Source organism: Oratosquilla oratoria, chromosome 5, assembly GCF_046742065.1.
Source record: "Oratosquilla oratoria isolate Oo_2021 chromosome 5, ASM4674206v1, whole genome shotgun sequence".
Taxonomy (NCBI): domain Eukaryota; kingdom Metazoa; phylum Arthropoda; class Malacostraca; order Stomatopoda; family Squillidae; genus Oratosquilla; species Oratosquilla oratoria.
In genome coordinates this window covers 76,574,057-76,591,556 of record NC_134781.1, presented here as the reverse complement: position 1 = coordinate 76,591,556, position 17,500 = coordinate 76,574,057, and the positions used below count along the sequence as shown (strand labels likewise).

The window sequence follows — 17,500 nt, the reverse complement described above, 5'->3', positions numbered from 1 at the left end:
ATATATATATATATATATATATATATATATATATATATACACACGTGCATACACACAATTCCTTGCAATCTTCCACCCCACCCCCACCACAAGCGGGGACGGTAACCTCGGGCTCCACGAGTTTCTCGACCACCCACGACCCCTTCAATCCAGGGGCCCGCCGCCTTTCCCCTCCCGTCCACGACCTGAATAAAACCGCCTGAGGACGCCTCACCTTCGGGAGGACCATGAGGTAGGTGATGGCGTTGTTGACGTCGTCTGGGTTGGCGACGGAGCCGGCCGTCAGGGTGACGGTGGCCACGGCGCTGGGCTCGGCGTTCCACGGCACCTCCAGAGTCACGTGAACGAGCGTCGACTTGGAGGACTCCAGCGTCTGCCTGCAATGGGGACGATAACGATGTCGGTGATAATGATGATAATGATAACGTTAATAATGATGATAATATTAATGATGATGATAATAATAAAGATCACAACAACAACAACAACAATGATAGTAATAATAGGAACAACAATAATAATTATGATATTGAATGATAATAATAAAGATAATAATAATAATTATAATAATGATGACTATAATGATGATGATGGTAACAAACATGTTAGTGGCAGTCTTAATGATATTCATAATAATGGAGACAAAAGTCATGAGAAATAGTATCAATGTTATCGTTAATCATAATAGTAATCCTTATTTAGTCTATTATCTATTCATTTACTAATTCTTTTACACACACGCACACACACACACACGATCTGTGCTGGCACCAATAATGTTTGCTATCTATATGAATGACATGGATGAGGACGTGAACTGCTACATGAGCTTCTTTGCCGATGACGCCAAACTGCTAAGGAAAATAAAAAACTGATGAGGACTGTGAAGCACTGCAAGAAGACCTAAATAGGGTATGGAACTGGAGTCAGAAATGGGAAGTGGACTTTAATACTAAGAAGTGTAGCATAATGGAGTTTGGAAAAAGCAAAAACAGAATATCAGGAAAATATACAATTGGAACCAAAGAAGTAAAGAAAGTAGGATCCGAAAAAGATTTGGGAGTAATTATCACGAACGACTTGTCCTATGATATACAGATTAACAAAATTGTCGGGGAGACTTACAACTTGCTAAGATCAATAAAAGTGGCGTTTACATACTTGGACGAAGACATGATGAAAAAAATATTGGTTACATTGATAAGGCCTAGATTAGAGTATGCAGCGACATTGTGGTCCCCCAGTACCAAAAAGAATATAAAGAAAATAGAAAGAATCCAAAGAGCAGCTACAAAAATGGCACCTGCACTTGCAAACCTATCATACGAAGAGAGATTGGCTAAACTGGAGTTACCGACACTGGAGCAAAGAAGAGAGAGAGGTGACCTATTGACCATCTACAGAATCATGAAAGGCACAGAGGTACTCGATAGTGAGAACTTACTTAACTGGGACAAAAGAAACACAAGAGGACATGGAAAGAAAATAAAAAAACATAGCTATAGAAGAGAACTGAAGAAAAACAGTTTTCCTCATAGAGTTTTGGACACTTGGAACAAACTGGACAATGGAATAGTATGCGCAAAAACCATTCATGAGTTTAAAAACAAACTAGACACTGCAAGATACAAAGGCGGGACATCACGAGCATAGCTCCCCTTCCCGCAAAATACAACTAGGTAAATACAACTAGGTAAAATACACACACACACACACACACACACACACACACACACACACATATATATATATATATATATATATACATATATATATATATTTATATATATGTATATATATGTGTATATATATGTATATATATGTATGTGTGTGTGTATAATATATATTTTATATATAGATATATATATATATATATATGTAGTGTATGCTAGTTATTATCATTTCTATTAGTATTTTGTATACATGTAGGAAATGAAAGTGATGCGTAATTGGATGTGCATGTTTTCGTACGTGTAACGAGTTCCGGAAGTTTCGGTAAGAAAGCATAATTGTTATTTCTGTTTACGTAATTAAATTACCATTTCTATTATTGTAATGCAAAAGTTGAATGAATGTAAAATAGATTATTATTATGTTATTAAATTAAGTATTGTATTATTTGAGTGTCTGTTATTTTCTGTGTACAAGTGAAAAAGATTGAAAAGAAATTGAGTAAAAGGAAACTCTCGGAGCCGCAATCAGTTTCAGGGTAACGAGCATTAGTCATTCGTGCGCGAGCTCTGAGAGTTAGTGGTAGTGGATAGTGGTGTTCTTAGTGGTGTACATTATCGCTGCTCAATATAACTGTGAACCGGAATCTCTGCTTAGTTTCAATGTTGCCAAGCAGCACACACACACACACACACACACACACACATACACACACACACACACACACACACACACACACACACACATATATATATATATATATATATATATATATATATATATATGTAAACGGAGTAGGAAACACAGGAGTCTTAGTCTTGAGTTTATTCCTGACTAGTTTCGCAGGTATGCTTGAAAAGCATACATGCGAAACTAGTCAGGAATAAACTCAAGACTAAGACTCAGCATATATACAGTATATATATATATATATATATATATATATACACACACATATATATACATATATATATGAATATATATATACATATATCATATACATATATATATATGTAAATATATATATATATATATATATATATATATATAATATATATATATATATATATATATATATATAAAATAGAGGGAGTGGGTCCGAGTCCCTTCCTTACTGCTTGGGTTCCCAGGACTTGATGAAATCGAGGTCGTCGATGGCCGTGAATCGGAACTGGGCGTCCGGCCCGAAGTTGGTCACCTCGAAGACGGTCTGGACCTTGTCGCCCGGCAGCGCCGTCAGGCTCGAGCCGTTGATCACCAGCTCGACCGAGGACCGCACGGGCACCACCTGGGTCGGGAACATCCGGCTGAACCGGTGGCCTGAGGACACAGGGGCCGGGGGAAGGGACGGAGGTCGAAAAGGAAGGCTGTTATTAACGGCACTTGGGTTAAAAAAAGAAAAGAAAAAAAAACACGAAAGGTACACGAACTGAAAACACTGAAATGGGTTTATTCAGGTGATGGGTCCTGAGATGGGCATTGTCTTAGACAATTTTTTTTTATTCTTATTTTATTTCATTTATTTATTCATTTATTATTATTTTTTTGCTCATCAGCTAATCTGCAAAGTTTCGTTCGCAAGTCATTTCAAATAAAACTAAACGGCCCATCATTCCTAACAATTCTAAATATATTCCAATGGCACATTTCTGATAATGACTGAAAAAAAAATGTTAGAAAAAAGATATAAAAAGATGGGGCAGTGCAAGAGAATTGCTGGCGCCAAAAATGGCCCCCGTCTTGCATGTTTAAATTTTGTCGTTTTATTTCGCAGTTTTGTTTATTCTCGCCATTTCCGGCCCTGTGTGACGCCAGTTGTATATATCTATTGAATTTGTAAGCAGGTCCCCGAGTCAGGCTAACCAACCCTACCGAACAAAAACAGACTGAATATTTCATCCCCACACCTCAGGCTTACCAACCCTACTGAACAAAAACAGACTGAATATTTCATCCCCACTCCTCAGGCTTACCAACCCTACCGAACAAAATCAGACTGAATATTGCATTCCCACACCTCAGGTTTACCAACCCTCCCGAACAAAAACAAAGACTAAATCTTTCATTCTCACACGTCTTAAAACCCCTTCTTGGGAAACGATGTTTAACCCATTCAACTCCGATGACAAGATGTCTTGTCATTTGGTCAAATAAAACAAAAAATCATAATAAAACAACAAAATGTTTGATGATCAAACAGCACCAGAAAAATATGACGTCGTCAGTCCTCCTCGAGGAGGACTGACGACGTCATATTTTTCTGGTGCTGTTTGATCATCAAACATTTTGTTGTTTTATTATGATTTTTTGTTTTATTTGACCAAATGACAAGACATCTTGTCATCGGAGTTGAATGGGTTAATTGGGAGATAATAATCACCTGATTCGAGGTATCCGTCTACCCTGATATAGAAGTGGTCAGACGGAAGAGGCTCCGTCTTGATGTAAAACTCGTCGTCAATTGTATCCTCGTAGTTGACGTGTGCCAACACGCTACCAGCCTGTCAAGTGCATCAACGCAAGTCACTCAATAGTCTCCGAAAAATCCAGCAACATTTGAAAAAATAATATATCTCGAAAATCCGGCAATAATTGACAATAGAAATATATCTAAACAGTTTCCGAAAATCCGGCAACAATTGAGATAACGATATCTCTCAACAGTTTCCGAAAACCTAGCAGCCATTGAGATAACAATATCTCTCGACAGCTTCCGAAAATCCGGCAACAACTGAGATAACAATGTCTCTCGGCAGCAGTTGATGATAAAAATATCACTCGACAGTTTCCGAAAATCCGGCAACAATTGGTGTTTATCTCCTTCCCTTCCAGAAAAATTTAAGTAACATTTATAAACAAAGAAAAAATAAAAATGAGGAGAATCATTGGTAAAGTCCATAGATTACATGCAGAGTGATTAGACATAACAGCTCTGCGAGCTGAACAGAACAGAACAGGAGAGAACAGGACAGAAGCACCTTAACAGACTATTAAATTCACCACGCAATACTTATGACATACTGGTAGAGGATAAGAAATACAACAAGTGACATCATGTTTATACTACCAGGCAACCTCACACTCGATCAAGCCAAACGTAACCACAATATCATAACTGGGGAGGAGGAGGAAGAGTTATAACAAATTCCTCTGTAACTACTGTGTCATTGTTCATGGACAGTGCGTGTCAAGCAACAGCAATAACAAACAACAACAAAATAACAAGAAACAACAACACGAACAAACAACGGACACCTCTGCATATTTCAGGATTTGGCTTCTGTGTGTAGAGACACCTAACTCGCCTTATCAACGAAGTCCATGTCGGTCACGTTGTAGACGTCACTCTCCAGGTAACCAACGAGTACCACCTCCACGTAATAAGAGTGACCTGGGTCCAGATACAGGTCCAAGGTGTGAAGGGAATGAAAAGAAGAAGAAGAGAACGAATTCAAGTTTGTGCATTATTGGATACACGAAGGCTTCAACTCTCCCGGTAAAAGCGGAAGAACCACCTCCCGAAGTAGTCAACCTCTTGAACGCGGCGCACTACTTCGTAGATTTCTTTGGCCCGGCTGGCGCCAGGTTATTTTATTCAGCCTAGATGGCCGAGTGGGCTTAGGACAAGTGTGGCGTCGTGTAGATACAACTGATCGATCCACACTCCAGTTACCCCTGAGTCTGCCTCCGAGACGACTAAAATCGTCTGGTTTGTATGTATATATATATATATATATATATATATATATATATATATATATATATATATATATATATATATATATATAGGTAATGAACTCCCCTCCCCTACTGCCTCTCAGCTTCCACCACTTACCGACAAGGGGCCGCCCCAGAAGGGTTCTGTATCCTGGATGCGGGGGCGTCACGTCGAGTGAGGCGAAGTCACAGAGAAGGCCCAGTGTGGACGTGGCCCCGACGGTCACAGAGTAATCCTTGGACGACGAGCCGCCGTCCGTCTGTTAGTTGGGGTGGAAAATATGAATCAGCGAAACAAGACACGTAGATGTTTCTATATATCTATATACCAAGAGGTTTTTCCCCCTCATAAAGGAGGTAGCCAAGTCAAAGGCATGTACCTACTCCCATCCATTCCACTCCCATCCACCACCCTTTCCCCCCCCTTCCCATCTTAGCTCCTCGTGGATGACGGGTCATCCCTGCATCCCGCCCACTGCACCGGGTCAAAAGCAAAGCAGCAAGACACAGCACAACCACAGCAAGTTCGCTTCACTTAATCGGCGACCCCTCCTCTCCATCCCCTCATGTAGAAAAAGAGAAGACGGGGGGAAATCCCTTCGGGCTGCGTCAAAATATCATTCACAAATAAGCACCTCCTAACCCCATCCCCCGCCCCTCTCTTCCTTGCATAACAGTATCATCTATACACACTCTCCATTCAGCCCTATCTCCTGCCTTCTCCCTTCCTTGCTCAACAGACATTCTCCTCTTGTTCAACGCCCCCTTCATCCCATCCATCCATCTCATTCTCGTTCGTCCCCTCCTGTTGACTCCATCCACCTCCGCTTTCCACACCTCTTTTACTAATATTTCAATACTCAATTTTTCCATGTGCCCAAACCATCCCAATAATCTTTCATGAACCCTATCTACTATCTCCTTTTCCACTCCTGCTCTCCCCTTCACCTCCTCGTTTCTCAATCTATCCAACCTAGTAACTCTTACCATATTTGTTACGCATTTCATCTAAAACACATTTAAACATTTTCTTCTCTGTTCCTCTTAAATTCCATGTCTCTACCCTGTACAATACCGTCGGCACAATCACCCCTTCATACAATTTCCTCTTTGCATCCATTTCCATATGCCTTCTTCTCATAACAGTTTTTAATCTCCCAAGGCATTTAATTGCTTCTCTCAATCTACAATTTACCTCCACCTCCATTCCTCCCTTTCCACACTTTCCTTACTGCCCTCACGCGTTGCCTCTCTCGCCAGGATTCGAACCTACCCCACCACCTTCCTCTCCTCCCAGCGCCTTTCTCCTCCTCTTTACCTCCATCCTCCACACGCCCATGGAGGGCGAGAGCATCTTGAAGACCTTCATAGCGTCGGTGTAAGTCAGTACCTCGACGTCGGAGGCAGCCTCCATGGCGGCCTGGTCCGTCAGGTCGTACGTTGCGCCGCTGGCTAAAGAAGAAAACGGGAGGCGGCGTTACAAAAACAACAGAAAAAAAGGTGGGGATCCATGGGGAAAAGGGGGGTGGGCCCACGAAAGAGAGAGAGAGAGAGAGAGAGAGAGAGAGAGAGAGAGAGAGAGAGAGAGAGAGAGAGAGAGAGAGAGAGAGAGAGAGAGAGAGAGAGAGAGAGGAGGGGGTAGGGGGCACTGAAAAAGGAAGCTAGGACCCACGGGCAAAAAGAGAGGGAGAAAAAAAAAAAAAAAGTGGGGGTAGGACCCAGGGACAAAAAAAAAAAAAAAAAAAAAGGGAGGGAGGTAGGACCCACGTGCCCAAATAGGTCGCCGGGTGGAGTGGGTACCGTCAGGAGAGTTCATTCCTCTAACAAACAGATTCCCGAGGTTCCTTGAGGTGACCTTTTTACTTCGAGCCTGTCTTCGCCTTGGATGCCATGTGGGTCAACCCAGAGGCTGTTGTCGGTTACCTGGGGGCCTTGGGACTGCTACAGACTCCTCGGTTGAATAAAATCGCCCAGTCTTGGCCAGAACGAAATCTGCGAGATTATCGGTCCTTTGACGGCTCGTCTCCCTTGGTCGTGGGGAACAGAACCACGAAACGTTAGCCAGTGTAAGACTTTCAGAGTCTCACTGATCCCCCCCCCTCCCGGCTGTCACTTTAGATATCTGATCTTGGCTATATCTACGCGATTTTTTATTTGTTTATTTATTTATTTATTTATTTATTTACTTATTTTTATGTAATGTGTCTTCAGTCCTGAAGGAGTCCTAGACGATCTGCCACTGTCACCTTTCCAACCCGAAGTCGCATTACGAAGTCTTACTGTAGCCAATAACAGGCGGTTCTGTTTACCTGAAGGACATGTGAAGGAAGTGAGGTGGTGAGTGGGGAGGGAAGTCACAGGCTTAATGAGGAGTCCTCGAACACTCACCGCTACTGACGGAGGCAGAGTCGACGCGGCCAGCGATGGTGAAGTCAAGGCTGACGACTGAGTCGTCGACAGGGAAGTTGAGGTTCCCTGCGCCCTTGATCCCCTGCAGTGTCCGGAGAACTACCTGTAGGAGGCGAGAAAGGGTCGGCGATGTAATGAGTCCTTTTATTGTGGAGCTCTGCGTGTCATCAAGCGTCTGCGAGGTTGAGGCTCGCAGTTTCATTCTACTGTGTCGGGGGGTACTATTAATGATGATTTGTCTTTGGAGAAGGATGGGACTGTCCTGCTCTCCTAACGAAGGATCCTACGTCCCTACCTTGCTCTCCTCCACGCTCCCCCCGAGGATAGCCACGATGTCGTCGACGCTGAACTTGTCGATCTCGATGAACTGTCCACCCGTCAGCGTGGCCAGTTTCTGATACTCATCAACGCCTGTGACTTCGTAACCGATGCATTCGCGAGCACCGTGGAGGTCGTCCTTTGGTTCCTTCTCCTCCTCCTCCGACTGAGCTCGACCGTTGTCGTAGCTGTAGACGATGCTGATCTGAAAAGAAAAAAAAAAGAAAATACAGATTAAGAAAGAAAATGACAGCCCCAGGAAGGATAGATGAAGTTCAAAGTGACGAGCATTTTTGGGCCGTAAGATGTGGACTGCATGAAGTGTGAGGAAGAGATAAATAAACTTCATGAAAATGGAGCCACTAATCAACAGGACACTTTATCTTGGAAAACAAATTAAATGACATGAAATGAAATAAGATCAAATAAAGTAACACATGGAATAAAGTATAATAAACAGATGAAAAAGAATTAAAATTAAATATGATAAAATAAAATAAGTATATCCGGTAGTGGCCATCGGCCGAACATGGTCCGAGGAGCGAGTGCCAGCCTACCCGGTATTTATGCTTCCTCTACTTAATCTAGAGTGTTTCTCAAAGTCCCAGGCCTATTCTAGGGAATGAAAGCGCACACTTAAGAACATAAGAACATAAGAATGAAGGAGACTACAAGAGACCATAAGGCCTACACTAGGCAGCTCCATATCCATCACCACCTGTCATCCCCATCCATAAAGTTGTCTAACCGTTTCTTAAAACAACTGATAGTTTCAGCGCTCACTACATGGTTACTAAGTCTATTCCATTCGTTGACCACCCTATTAGTAAACCAATTCTTGCCTATTTCCTTCTTAAATCTAAATTTGCCCAGTTTAAATCCATTACTGCGAGTCCTGCCCTGTTGTTTTGATATGATGACCTTGTTTGCATCACCCTTGGTGCCTTACCCTGGAGTGCTTCTTTTCGGCCACCGCGATGACCCCTTCCATGAGCTCGGCGTCGTTGGCTCCAGCGTCAGTGAAGAGGAAGACGTCGGAATAGTCCGGCGTGGCGCTCAGGGCCTGCTGCAGGCCGTGCCACGCCTTCTCTTCCAGGCAACAACATCCCCCGAAGGCCGAGAGGGAATCGATGGCTGTCAGGAACTCCTGAGGATCTGAGGTCTGGGTGACGGGTCCCCAGTCTGAAGGAGTCACGTAGGATCAGGATAGAAAAAATAGAAAAAATAAGATGGAATAGAGCAAGTAGATGAATAAATAAAGGATGAAATTAATAGATAGATAGATAAATAAATAAATAGATGATAAATAAATATATAAATAAATAAAGGGATGATAATAAAAGATTAATGAGTAAATAAACAAATACATAAGTAGTTAAATAAAAAATAAATATATAGATAAATGAATAAACCAAACAAACAAATTAATAAATAAAGAAGAGAAATAAATAAATAAGTAAATGATTAGATAAAAAATAACTAGATAGATAAATAAACAGACAAGCAAATGAATATGATAAATTTTGAAACTGAGAACAGACGACACAGAAACTGACGTGGGTCGTTGTAAGGGACGAGGACGTAGACTTCGGTGGCGGAGTTCTCGACGATGAGACGCGACTCCTCCTTGACGGCGTTGATCTCCTTCGTCATCGACCCCGTCGTGTCGATCACGATGGACAGGGCCGATCCGTGGTACAGGTCGAGTAAGTGACGGAAGTGGTTGTCTCCGATAGCGTCGCGAATGTAAGAGATGTAAAATTCACTCGCCTGTCAAAATGAATAAAATAAAAATGAACAAATAAATAGAAAAAGAAAAAGATTGATGATTAAGTGCATAAATAAATAGATGAATAAGATGGGGGTTTTCTTTGCCCAGGGATATTGATAATAATTGGTAACACAGAGAACTCGAGTTACGAACATTCGACTTACGAACATTTTCGAAGATACAAACAAATGTGATCTCATCCTGTAATTTTAATGTCCCTATCTTTACACACACACTCACTCACACACACACACACACACACACACACACACACACACACACACACACACACACACACACACACACACACACACACACACACACACACACACACACACAGAAAGAGAGATAGGGAGTAAGTAAAACATCGACAAAAACGATTTGACTCAGCCAATGTAACCCTCCTTCCACAGCAGAAGGCTTAACTTAAACCCCGACCCTAACTCGGTTAACCTTGCCGCTGCCAAACTACTCTCGTCTTTTCCTTCCCTCCTCCTCCGAAGGTCCCATGGACCAAGTGGGCGTCCTCACCTTGATGGCGAGCGAAGCGGCCTTCTCGTGGAGGTAATGATGGGGTGAGAAACAGGCGAAGGGCGTGTCCTTGTTGAGGCCTCCGATGGCGTCCTTCGAGGCCGAGGAATCCAGGGATCCTCCGTGGCTGCACTTGGCTGAGGAGGAGCGGGCAGAAGCCACGGAAGACCAGGAGGCATGACGGAAGAATGAAAAAGAACAAGAAGAAGAACAAAGCAGTTATTATGTGTCCTTTCTCTTAAACGCGCAACAGAACAAGGAGGTTAGGAGTCTACGCCCTATGTATATTCTGACAAAGTTTCTTCGCAGAGAGATTTATGGAAGAACCCGAAGACCGTTGTCAACATCTCTGGAGTTTCGGGGTCCCAGTCAGCGAAACTCGAGGCAAGAGTTTTTGAATTATCATCATAATGTACAGCCACGTGCAAAAGTTTTGACCCACCAAGAGTTTTCCATAATGCAAAAATCAAATTGTTCGTCTAACAAATTTTGTGCAAGAAAATGACATTACTGTATGCTTAAACATTACTTAGGAAATTCTATCACGTACTTGACCAAAGAAAGTCATATTGATGTTGTGAGATATGTAACGTGGGTCGAAATTTCGTTGGGGTAAAAAAAAAAAAAAAAAAAAAAAAAAAAAAAAAAAAAAAAAAAAAAAATCACCATCTGAGTTCTCCTTGGAGGATCTTCCAGAGAGACACCCGGACCATTCTCTTTAAGACTACAACATCGAAGACCCTCACCATGGCCATCCGGCTTGGGGATCGTGAAATCGTAGTCCTCGAATCCATTGTACTCGTAGTACCCACTGGAGATTCCTCCCTCTGTGGCAACGTTGTCGTAGCAGGCGCCCTGGCAACGTTCACAAACGTTTACAAACGTTCACAAACGTTCAGAATCAGGGAAAGAAAAATTGCGTAAATTTCGCAAAGTATTTACATCAATTTTTTACGAACTGTTACCCACTGGGACTTTTGGATCAATTAAGTCACGAGCGCGTAAAGGTTCATAGGAACACAAAATTTTACTTTTCGAACTCCAGTATACGTAAGTTATGTACGAAAAATGAATGTTCTTTCATTAATATGTACCAAAAGGTTTTGTAACATACTAACAAAAGAATATGAAAAATTTCATGAAAAAAGTAACGTGTTCCTTTAAAGGAACATTATGCCCTCGCGGGTCAAAAAACATAAAATTCGTAAAATGTGCAAATAAACTGTTTACGAACTGACCTCCACTGGGAGAGCTCCTTACCTGCGGGGTTTCGCAATCTGTGCACGTGGCCGTGTCCAAGTCAGCGACGTCTCCCAGGAAGACACCCGGAATCCCAAGAGCCTCATGGACTTGGGTCTTTCCCTGTTCCAGCCAGGAACTGTGAGCGTAGAATTTCTGCCAAGGAGAACCACAACCTCATTTGAATCAACTTCCAGGAATAGAATCATCTTTTTGCAGTACCACCAATGGTGATGATTTTAGTACTATTACTACTAGTGGTATTCGTGGTAGGACGGAATTAATAGTAGTAGAGGTAGTAATAGTGGTATTAATAGTGGTGGTAGAAATAGTAGTAACAACAGCAGAGGTAGTAGTAGTAGTAGTAGTAGTAGTAGTAGTAGTAGTAGTAGTAGTAGTAGTAGTAGTAGTAGTACTAGTAGCAGTATTAGTATTACCGGTATTATTATTATTATTATTATTATTATTAGTAGCAGTAGTAGTAGTAGTAGTAGTAGTAGTAGTAGTAGTAGTAGTAGTAGTAGTAGCAGTAGTACTAGTAGCAGTATTAGTAGTACCAGTTGTTATGGTTTATTGTTTGTTAGCTCTTCTATCGTCAGTAATAGCTGTATAGTAGCAAAAACAGTAAAGTAGTAGTAGTAGTAGTAGAACGCCCTCCACTCCAAATATGTTGTGGTTGTGCTTGCTGTGTGTGTGTGTGTGTGTGTGTGTGTGTGTGTGTGTGTGTGTGTGTGTGTGTGTGTGTGTGTGTGTGGATGTGTGTGTGTGTGCGCGTATGTGTGTATACGTGTGTGCATGTGTGCGCGATCCTGTCTGAATGGGTGTATTTGTGGATGTGTGCAGTTTCATGTGTACGTGTTAGGAATATGTGCGCCTTTTGTACGTCATCTGGCCAGATGTCGCCAGGCGAATTAATTCAGCCGAGGGAACCCGTCCCCTGCACGCTGAGAGGGAAGGAGGAGGAGGAAGAGGAAGAGGAAGAGAAGGAGGAGGAGTAGGAGAAGGCAAGACCCACTGATTATATATTTATCCATTCAGAATAGAACCAGTTCATGACCTACACTAATTCATTTTAAATTTAAAATTCAAATGCTTCTACTACATTATACCGGGCTTGGGAAGAGAGGAGGAAGAGAAGGAAGAGCAGGAGGAGGAAGAGCAGTAGAAGGAAGAAGAGGAGGCCTTTTGCTATCCTGACACTTTCTTTTAGAAAATTTGTTCTGGCTATACGAGTAACAGACCACACAGTCAAGGAATTCGACGTTACTTGGCTGACCTGGATTGTGTGGAGCGACTTTCCAAGCAACTCTCTTCCGTAGGAGTAAGAAGCGTCTCTCATGATCGATGTCTGCAGCTGGAGATAACGTCCCTGGAGAAGCTGCTGAGCTTCGACCAGCTGCTCGCCGTCTATGTGCAGCCTGCTGTCGTACTTACTTTGCGGCATCAAATCCATTTGAGCGTTGGAAGTCGTTATGCTGTTGATGGCCTGGAAGTAGAGAGAGAAGAGGAGGAAAAGATGAGCGAGGGAGACCGTTTTCGAACGCTCACCGACATGACGTCACCGGGAGATGACGTCACCGTTCTGGGTATTGGATCCCGTGACGTCAACACATTCTTGCAACTCTTCAAAGAGAGGTTGGCAGCTATTTAATTTTGCTGCATTTCTCGACCTGTTTCCGATTTCTATATGCCGCCAGGCGATTTTATTTAGGAGAAAGGAACTCTGCATCCAGACAGACGAGTGATATATATTGACAAAATTCAAAGTATTGTCAAACACTTCTTCCTTGACAAAGTCGGCTTGAAAACTGATCACGTATATGCGCCCGTGTATGCTTGCATATGTATTCTCGTATGAGCGTGCGCGCGCGTAGGTATTCGTGTTTTATCTGAATTACAGACAACGTGAGCCTACGTTCGTGTGTGTGTGTGTGTGTGTGTGTGTGTGTGTGTGTGCCCACGCGCGCACACACCGATATCATATGTATATATATATTGTATGTGTGTGCATATATATATATATATATATATGTATATATATATGTATGTATATATATATATACATATGTATATATATATATATATACATATATATATATATAGATAGATAGATATGAAATAAAACAGATAAATAAATGAATAATAAACCAATAAAAAATAAATTTCCCAGTATGTATGTCTTAACCCCTTCCGTACCGGTTGGCACTTTTAAATCTTATTTGCTGTTGGCGCCAGGCGATCTAATTCCCCATCGTGGCACCGGAGCTCCAACGATGTGTCAGGACAGCGAGTGTCGGTCCCTTTTTGGTCCGACATTTAGCCCTAGCGGCCCAAGGCCCTAATGCCCATGCACGCTGAAATGTCATCTTTCCAGCCGTTTCCATCGCCCAGGGTGGGGGTCTAGGGGGGTCTGGGGGGGTCTGGATGTCTGCGGGAAGGTTAGTGAGGCCCCTCGTGTGAATAGAATCGTCTGGCGCAAATCAAGAGAAGGAAACAAGTGCTCTAGATCGTCCAACTCAAACCTGCAACTCGGATTTGGTCGATTCTGTTTTGGGAAACTCAGCACGGTTTCGTGTAATTCAAGGAAAGGTTCTGTTTTGAAAAAGGAGCTGGAATCCCCGATGAAAGGAGGGTTCCTAATTCAAAAGAGGATCCAGATTCGAAATGAGGGGGCCACGGATTCGAAATAGGGGGACCTGGATTCGAAAGAGGGGGGCTTCAATTCTAAAAGGGGTACCAGGTTCGATAAAGGGCCCCCTAATTCAAAACAAGACCAGAATTGGAAATGGGGGCCAGGATTTGTAATAGGGGGACAGGTTTGAAAAAAGGGGAGGTCTGGATTCGAAAAAGGGGGCCCACATTAAAAAAGGGGTCGTAATTCGAAAGTAGAGTCAGGATTCGAAATAGGGTCTCGTAATTGATGAAAGGGGAAAGGTAACTATTCGAATAGGGTCCCAGATTACGTTTAGGGAGTTTCAATGTTCAGGTCTGTTCCCGGGCGCGTCCCGCCAAGTGCAATGACATTTACCATTTCCATCGCGGCGGGGTCTTGCCGCCACCGGTCCTGGGATCGACCTTGGGCCCGAGAAGCGAGTACGAGTCCACTGTCACGTACACACAAAGCGAACACCTTTTTAACACCTTTCTGTGTCACTGTACACCTTTCTGTACCACTGTGTCGCTTTTCTAGACAGGTGTACGTGTCTTCAACCCCTTGCGCATCTTTCTACACCTTTCTTTAACTGTATGTGACTTTCTTTACACCTTTGCGTACCTTTCGTAAACCTTTCCTCAACCTTCTGAACCTACATGCGCACACACATACACATGCCAGTACGTACATGGATACACACGTCCGTCCGTGCGTACACATACCCGGATATACACACCTACACGCACGTACACGTATACACACACACACATTGGCTTAATGCTGTAGTGGTACCGCACTCGCCTCCTAATTTAGCGGCCTGTGTTCAGTCACCAACCAGTACTGAAAAGTATCTCAATACTGCAAGCCGGCATCCTGCTCTTTTGGGCAAGGTGCTGTGTGTGTGTGTGTGTGTGTGTGTGTGTGTGTGTGTGTGTGTGTGTGTGTGTGTGTGTGTGTGTGTGTGTGTGTGTGTGTGTGTGTGTGTATTCACCTTGGTCTTAGGATCACGTGTTGGACTCGTGATCGACGGCTATTTCCCTCCCGGAAGAGAGCTCAGAGCTCGTATGACCGATCTATGGGTAATGCTATGACCTTTCACCCCCCCCCCCCCAACTCCCCGCCCACGAGAGTCAGAGTAACGACCCGAAGCACAGCGATACCGAAATAATTTCGGCCCTGGGCAGGATTCGAACTGGGTACTGCGAGCACCACCGTACTTCCCAGTCCAGCGCTCTACCACATGCGCCACCGAGTAAATGTGTGTGTGTGTGTGTGTGTGTATGTGTGTGTGTGTGTGTGTGTGTGTGTGTGTGTGTGTGTGTGTGTGTGTGTGTGTGTGTGTGTGTGTGTGTGTGTGTGTGTGTAAGGTCACAGCATTACTCGTAGCTCAGGTAATATACAAGATTTGAGTTCTCATCCGTGAGGGAAATAGCTGTCAATCTAGAGTCCTAGAGGTGATCCAAGACCATGGTGTATTACACGCGTGCACACGCATACACACACGCTGCTGCAGAACACTGGTGTGGTTTTTGACTATTTGGGTGATTTTTTTTATTTTATTATTAAACTATTATAGAAACCCTAATCCGTCCAAAATTGGAGTATGTGTCAGTGGTATGGTCCCCACACAGAGTAAAGGATACAAGCAATGTCGAGAGAGCGCAAAGGTCAGCAGCCAAATTGGTTCACAGACCGGCAGGAGGAGAGACCAAAAGCAATGGGTCTACCAACATTGAAAGATCGAAGAGAAAGAGTTGATTTGATTGGTGATTTCAGCTCGCTCAAGGGGACAAACTACCTTGACAAAAGATATCTCTTGATCAGGAAGGGGAGGGCTTTAAGAGGTCATGGAATGGTTAAGAAAGACAGGAGACCTTTTGGTCCATAACTAGGTCGGATATGATTTTGGTCCATGACTAGGTCGGATGTATAAAGGGGGCAAAGAAGTACAGTTTTCCGGGCATATGCAAAATACTTGGAATAGCTTACAAGGTGATATAGATCAAGTTGGAACAATACATGAATTCAGATCTGAATATAATTACTGGAAATTAAGGATATAGAACAAGGTGAATCTATATATGTATATAGAGCAAGGGATGATAACTGGTGAGTAAAGGACTACATTCCACAAGTGTTCCTACTTTCCTTTATATTACGTTTAGGTGAACAAAAATATAAATGTACACCCGCACGAACACACACACGGGTGCGCGCGCGCACACACACACACACACACACACACACACACACACACACACACACACACACACACACACACACACACACACACACACACACACACACACACACACACACACACGCGCGCGCGCGCGCTTCGGGTCGTTACTCTGACTCTCGTGGGCGGGGAGTTGTGTGTGTATTCACTTGGTCTTTGGATCACGTGTTGGACTCTTGATCGACAGCTATTTCCCTCCTGGAAGAGAGCTCAGAGCTCGTAGGTCCGATCTATGGGTAATGCTATGACCTTGCACACACACACACCCCCAACTCCCCGCCCACGAGAGTTGGAGTAACACCCCTCAGCGCTGCGATACTGAAATTATTTCAGCCCCGGGCGAGGGTCGAACCCGGACCTCCGTAGTGGCAGGCCAGAGCTCTAACCACAGCGCCATGAGGTGTGTGTGTGTGTGTGTAAGGTCATAGCATTACCCATAGATCGTTCATTTGAGCTCTGAGCTCTCTTCCGGGAGGGAAATAGCTGTCGATCACGAGTCCAACACGCGATCCAAAGACCAAGGTGAACACACACACACACATACACACACACACACACACACACACACACACACACACACACACACACACACACACACACACACACACACACACACACACACACACACACACACACACACACACACACACACACACACACACACACACACACACTCACTCACACTTTGATGATGTTAGATGAAAGTAGATGATCTTTCGTAACGACTCGTTGAACACGGTGGGAGTGCGTTTGTGCATGTGTACGTATCGGTACGTGTGTATATACTGTATGTACGCGCATGTGCGTATAGACGTGTGTACGTGTATGTGTACGTGTATGTGTACGTGTGTATAGACGTGTGTAAGTGCATCATATGCATGTAGAAGTGTGTACACATGCGTGTATGCGTATTAGGACCAACGATAGGTAATTAGTAGTGGTGGTCCTGAAA

The 17,500-nt window shown here is 43.4% G+C and overlaps 1 protein-coding gene across 2 annotated transcripts in view; it reads right to left on the bottom strand.

Annotated features, from left to right (window-relative positions):
• The window catches only part of LOC143025573 (uncharacterized), a 53,970-nt gene that overhangs the window by 27,733 nt on the left and 8,737 nt on the right, over window positions 1–17,500 (bottom strand). For both annotated transcript variants that reach the window (XM_076185458.1, XM_076185457.1), the window contains exons 4-17: window positions 12,933–13,142; window positions 11,678–11,812; window positions 11,164–11,272; window positions 10,418–10,554; window positions 9,672–9,885; window positions 9,065–9,297; window positions 8,093–8,320; window positions 7,777–7,900; window positions 6,707–6,840; window positions 5,507–5,648; window positions 4,977–5,062; window positions 4,052–4,172; window positions 2,787–2,991; window positions 215–377 (exon numbers count right to left, since the gene is read on the bottom strand). In XM_076185458.1, the coding sequence (XP_076041573.1) occupies window positions 215–377; window positions 2,787–2,991; window positions 4,052–4,172; window positions 4,977–5,062; window positions 5,507–5,648; window positions 6,707–6,840; window positions 7,777–7,900; window positions 8,093–8,320; window positions 9,065–9,297; window positions 9,672–9,885; window positions 10,418–10,554; window positions 11,164–11,272; window positions 11,678–11,812; window positions 12,933–13,142 (2,241 nt within the window). The remainder of the gene's footprint in view (window positions 1–214; window positions 378–2,786; window positions 2,992–4,051; window positions 4,173–4,976; window positions 5,063–5,506; window positions 5,649–6,706; window positions 6,841–7,776; window positions 7,901–8,092; window positions 8,321–9,064; window positions 9,298–9,671; window positions 9,886–10,417; window positions 10,555–11,163; window positions 11,273–11,677; window positions 11,813–12,932; window positions 13,143–17,500) is intronic.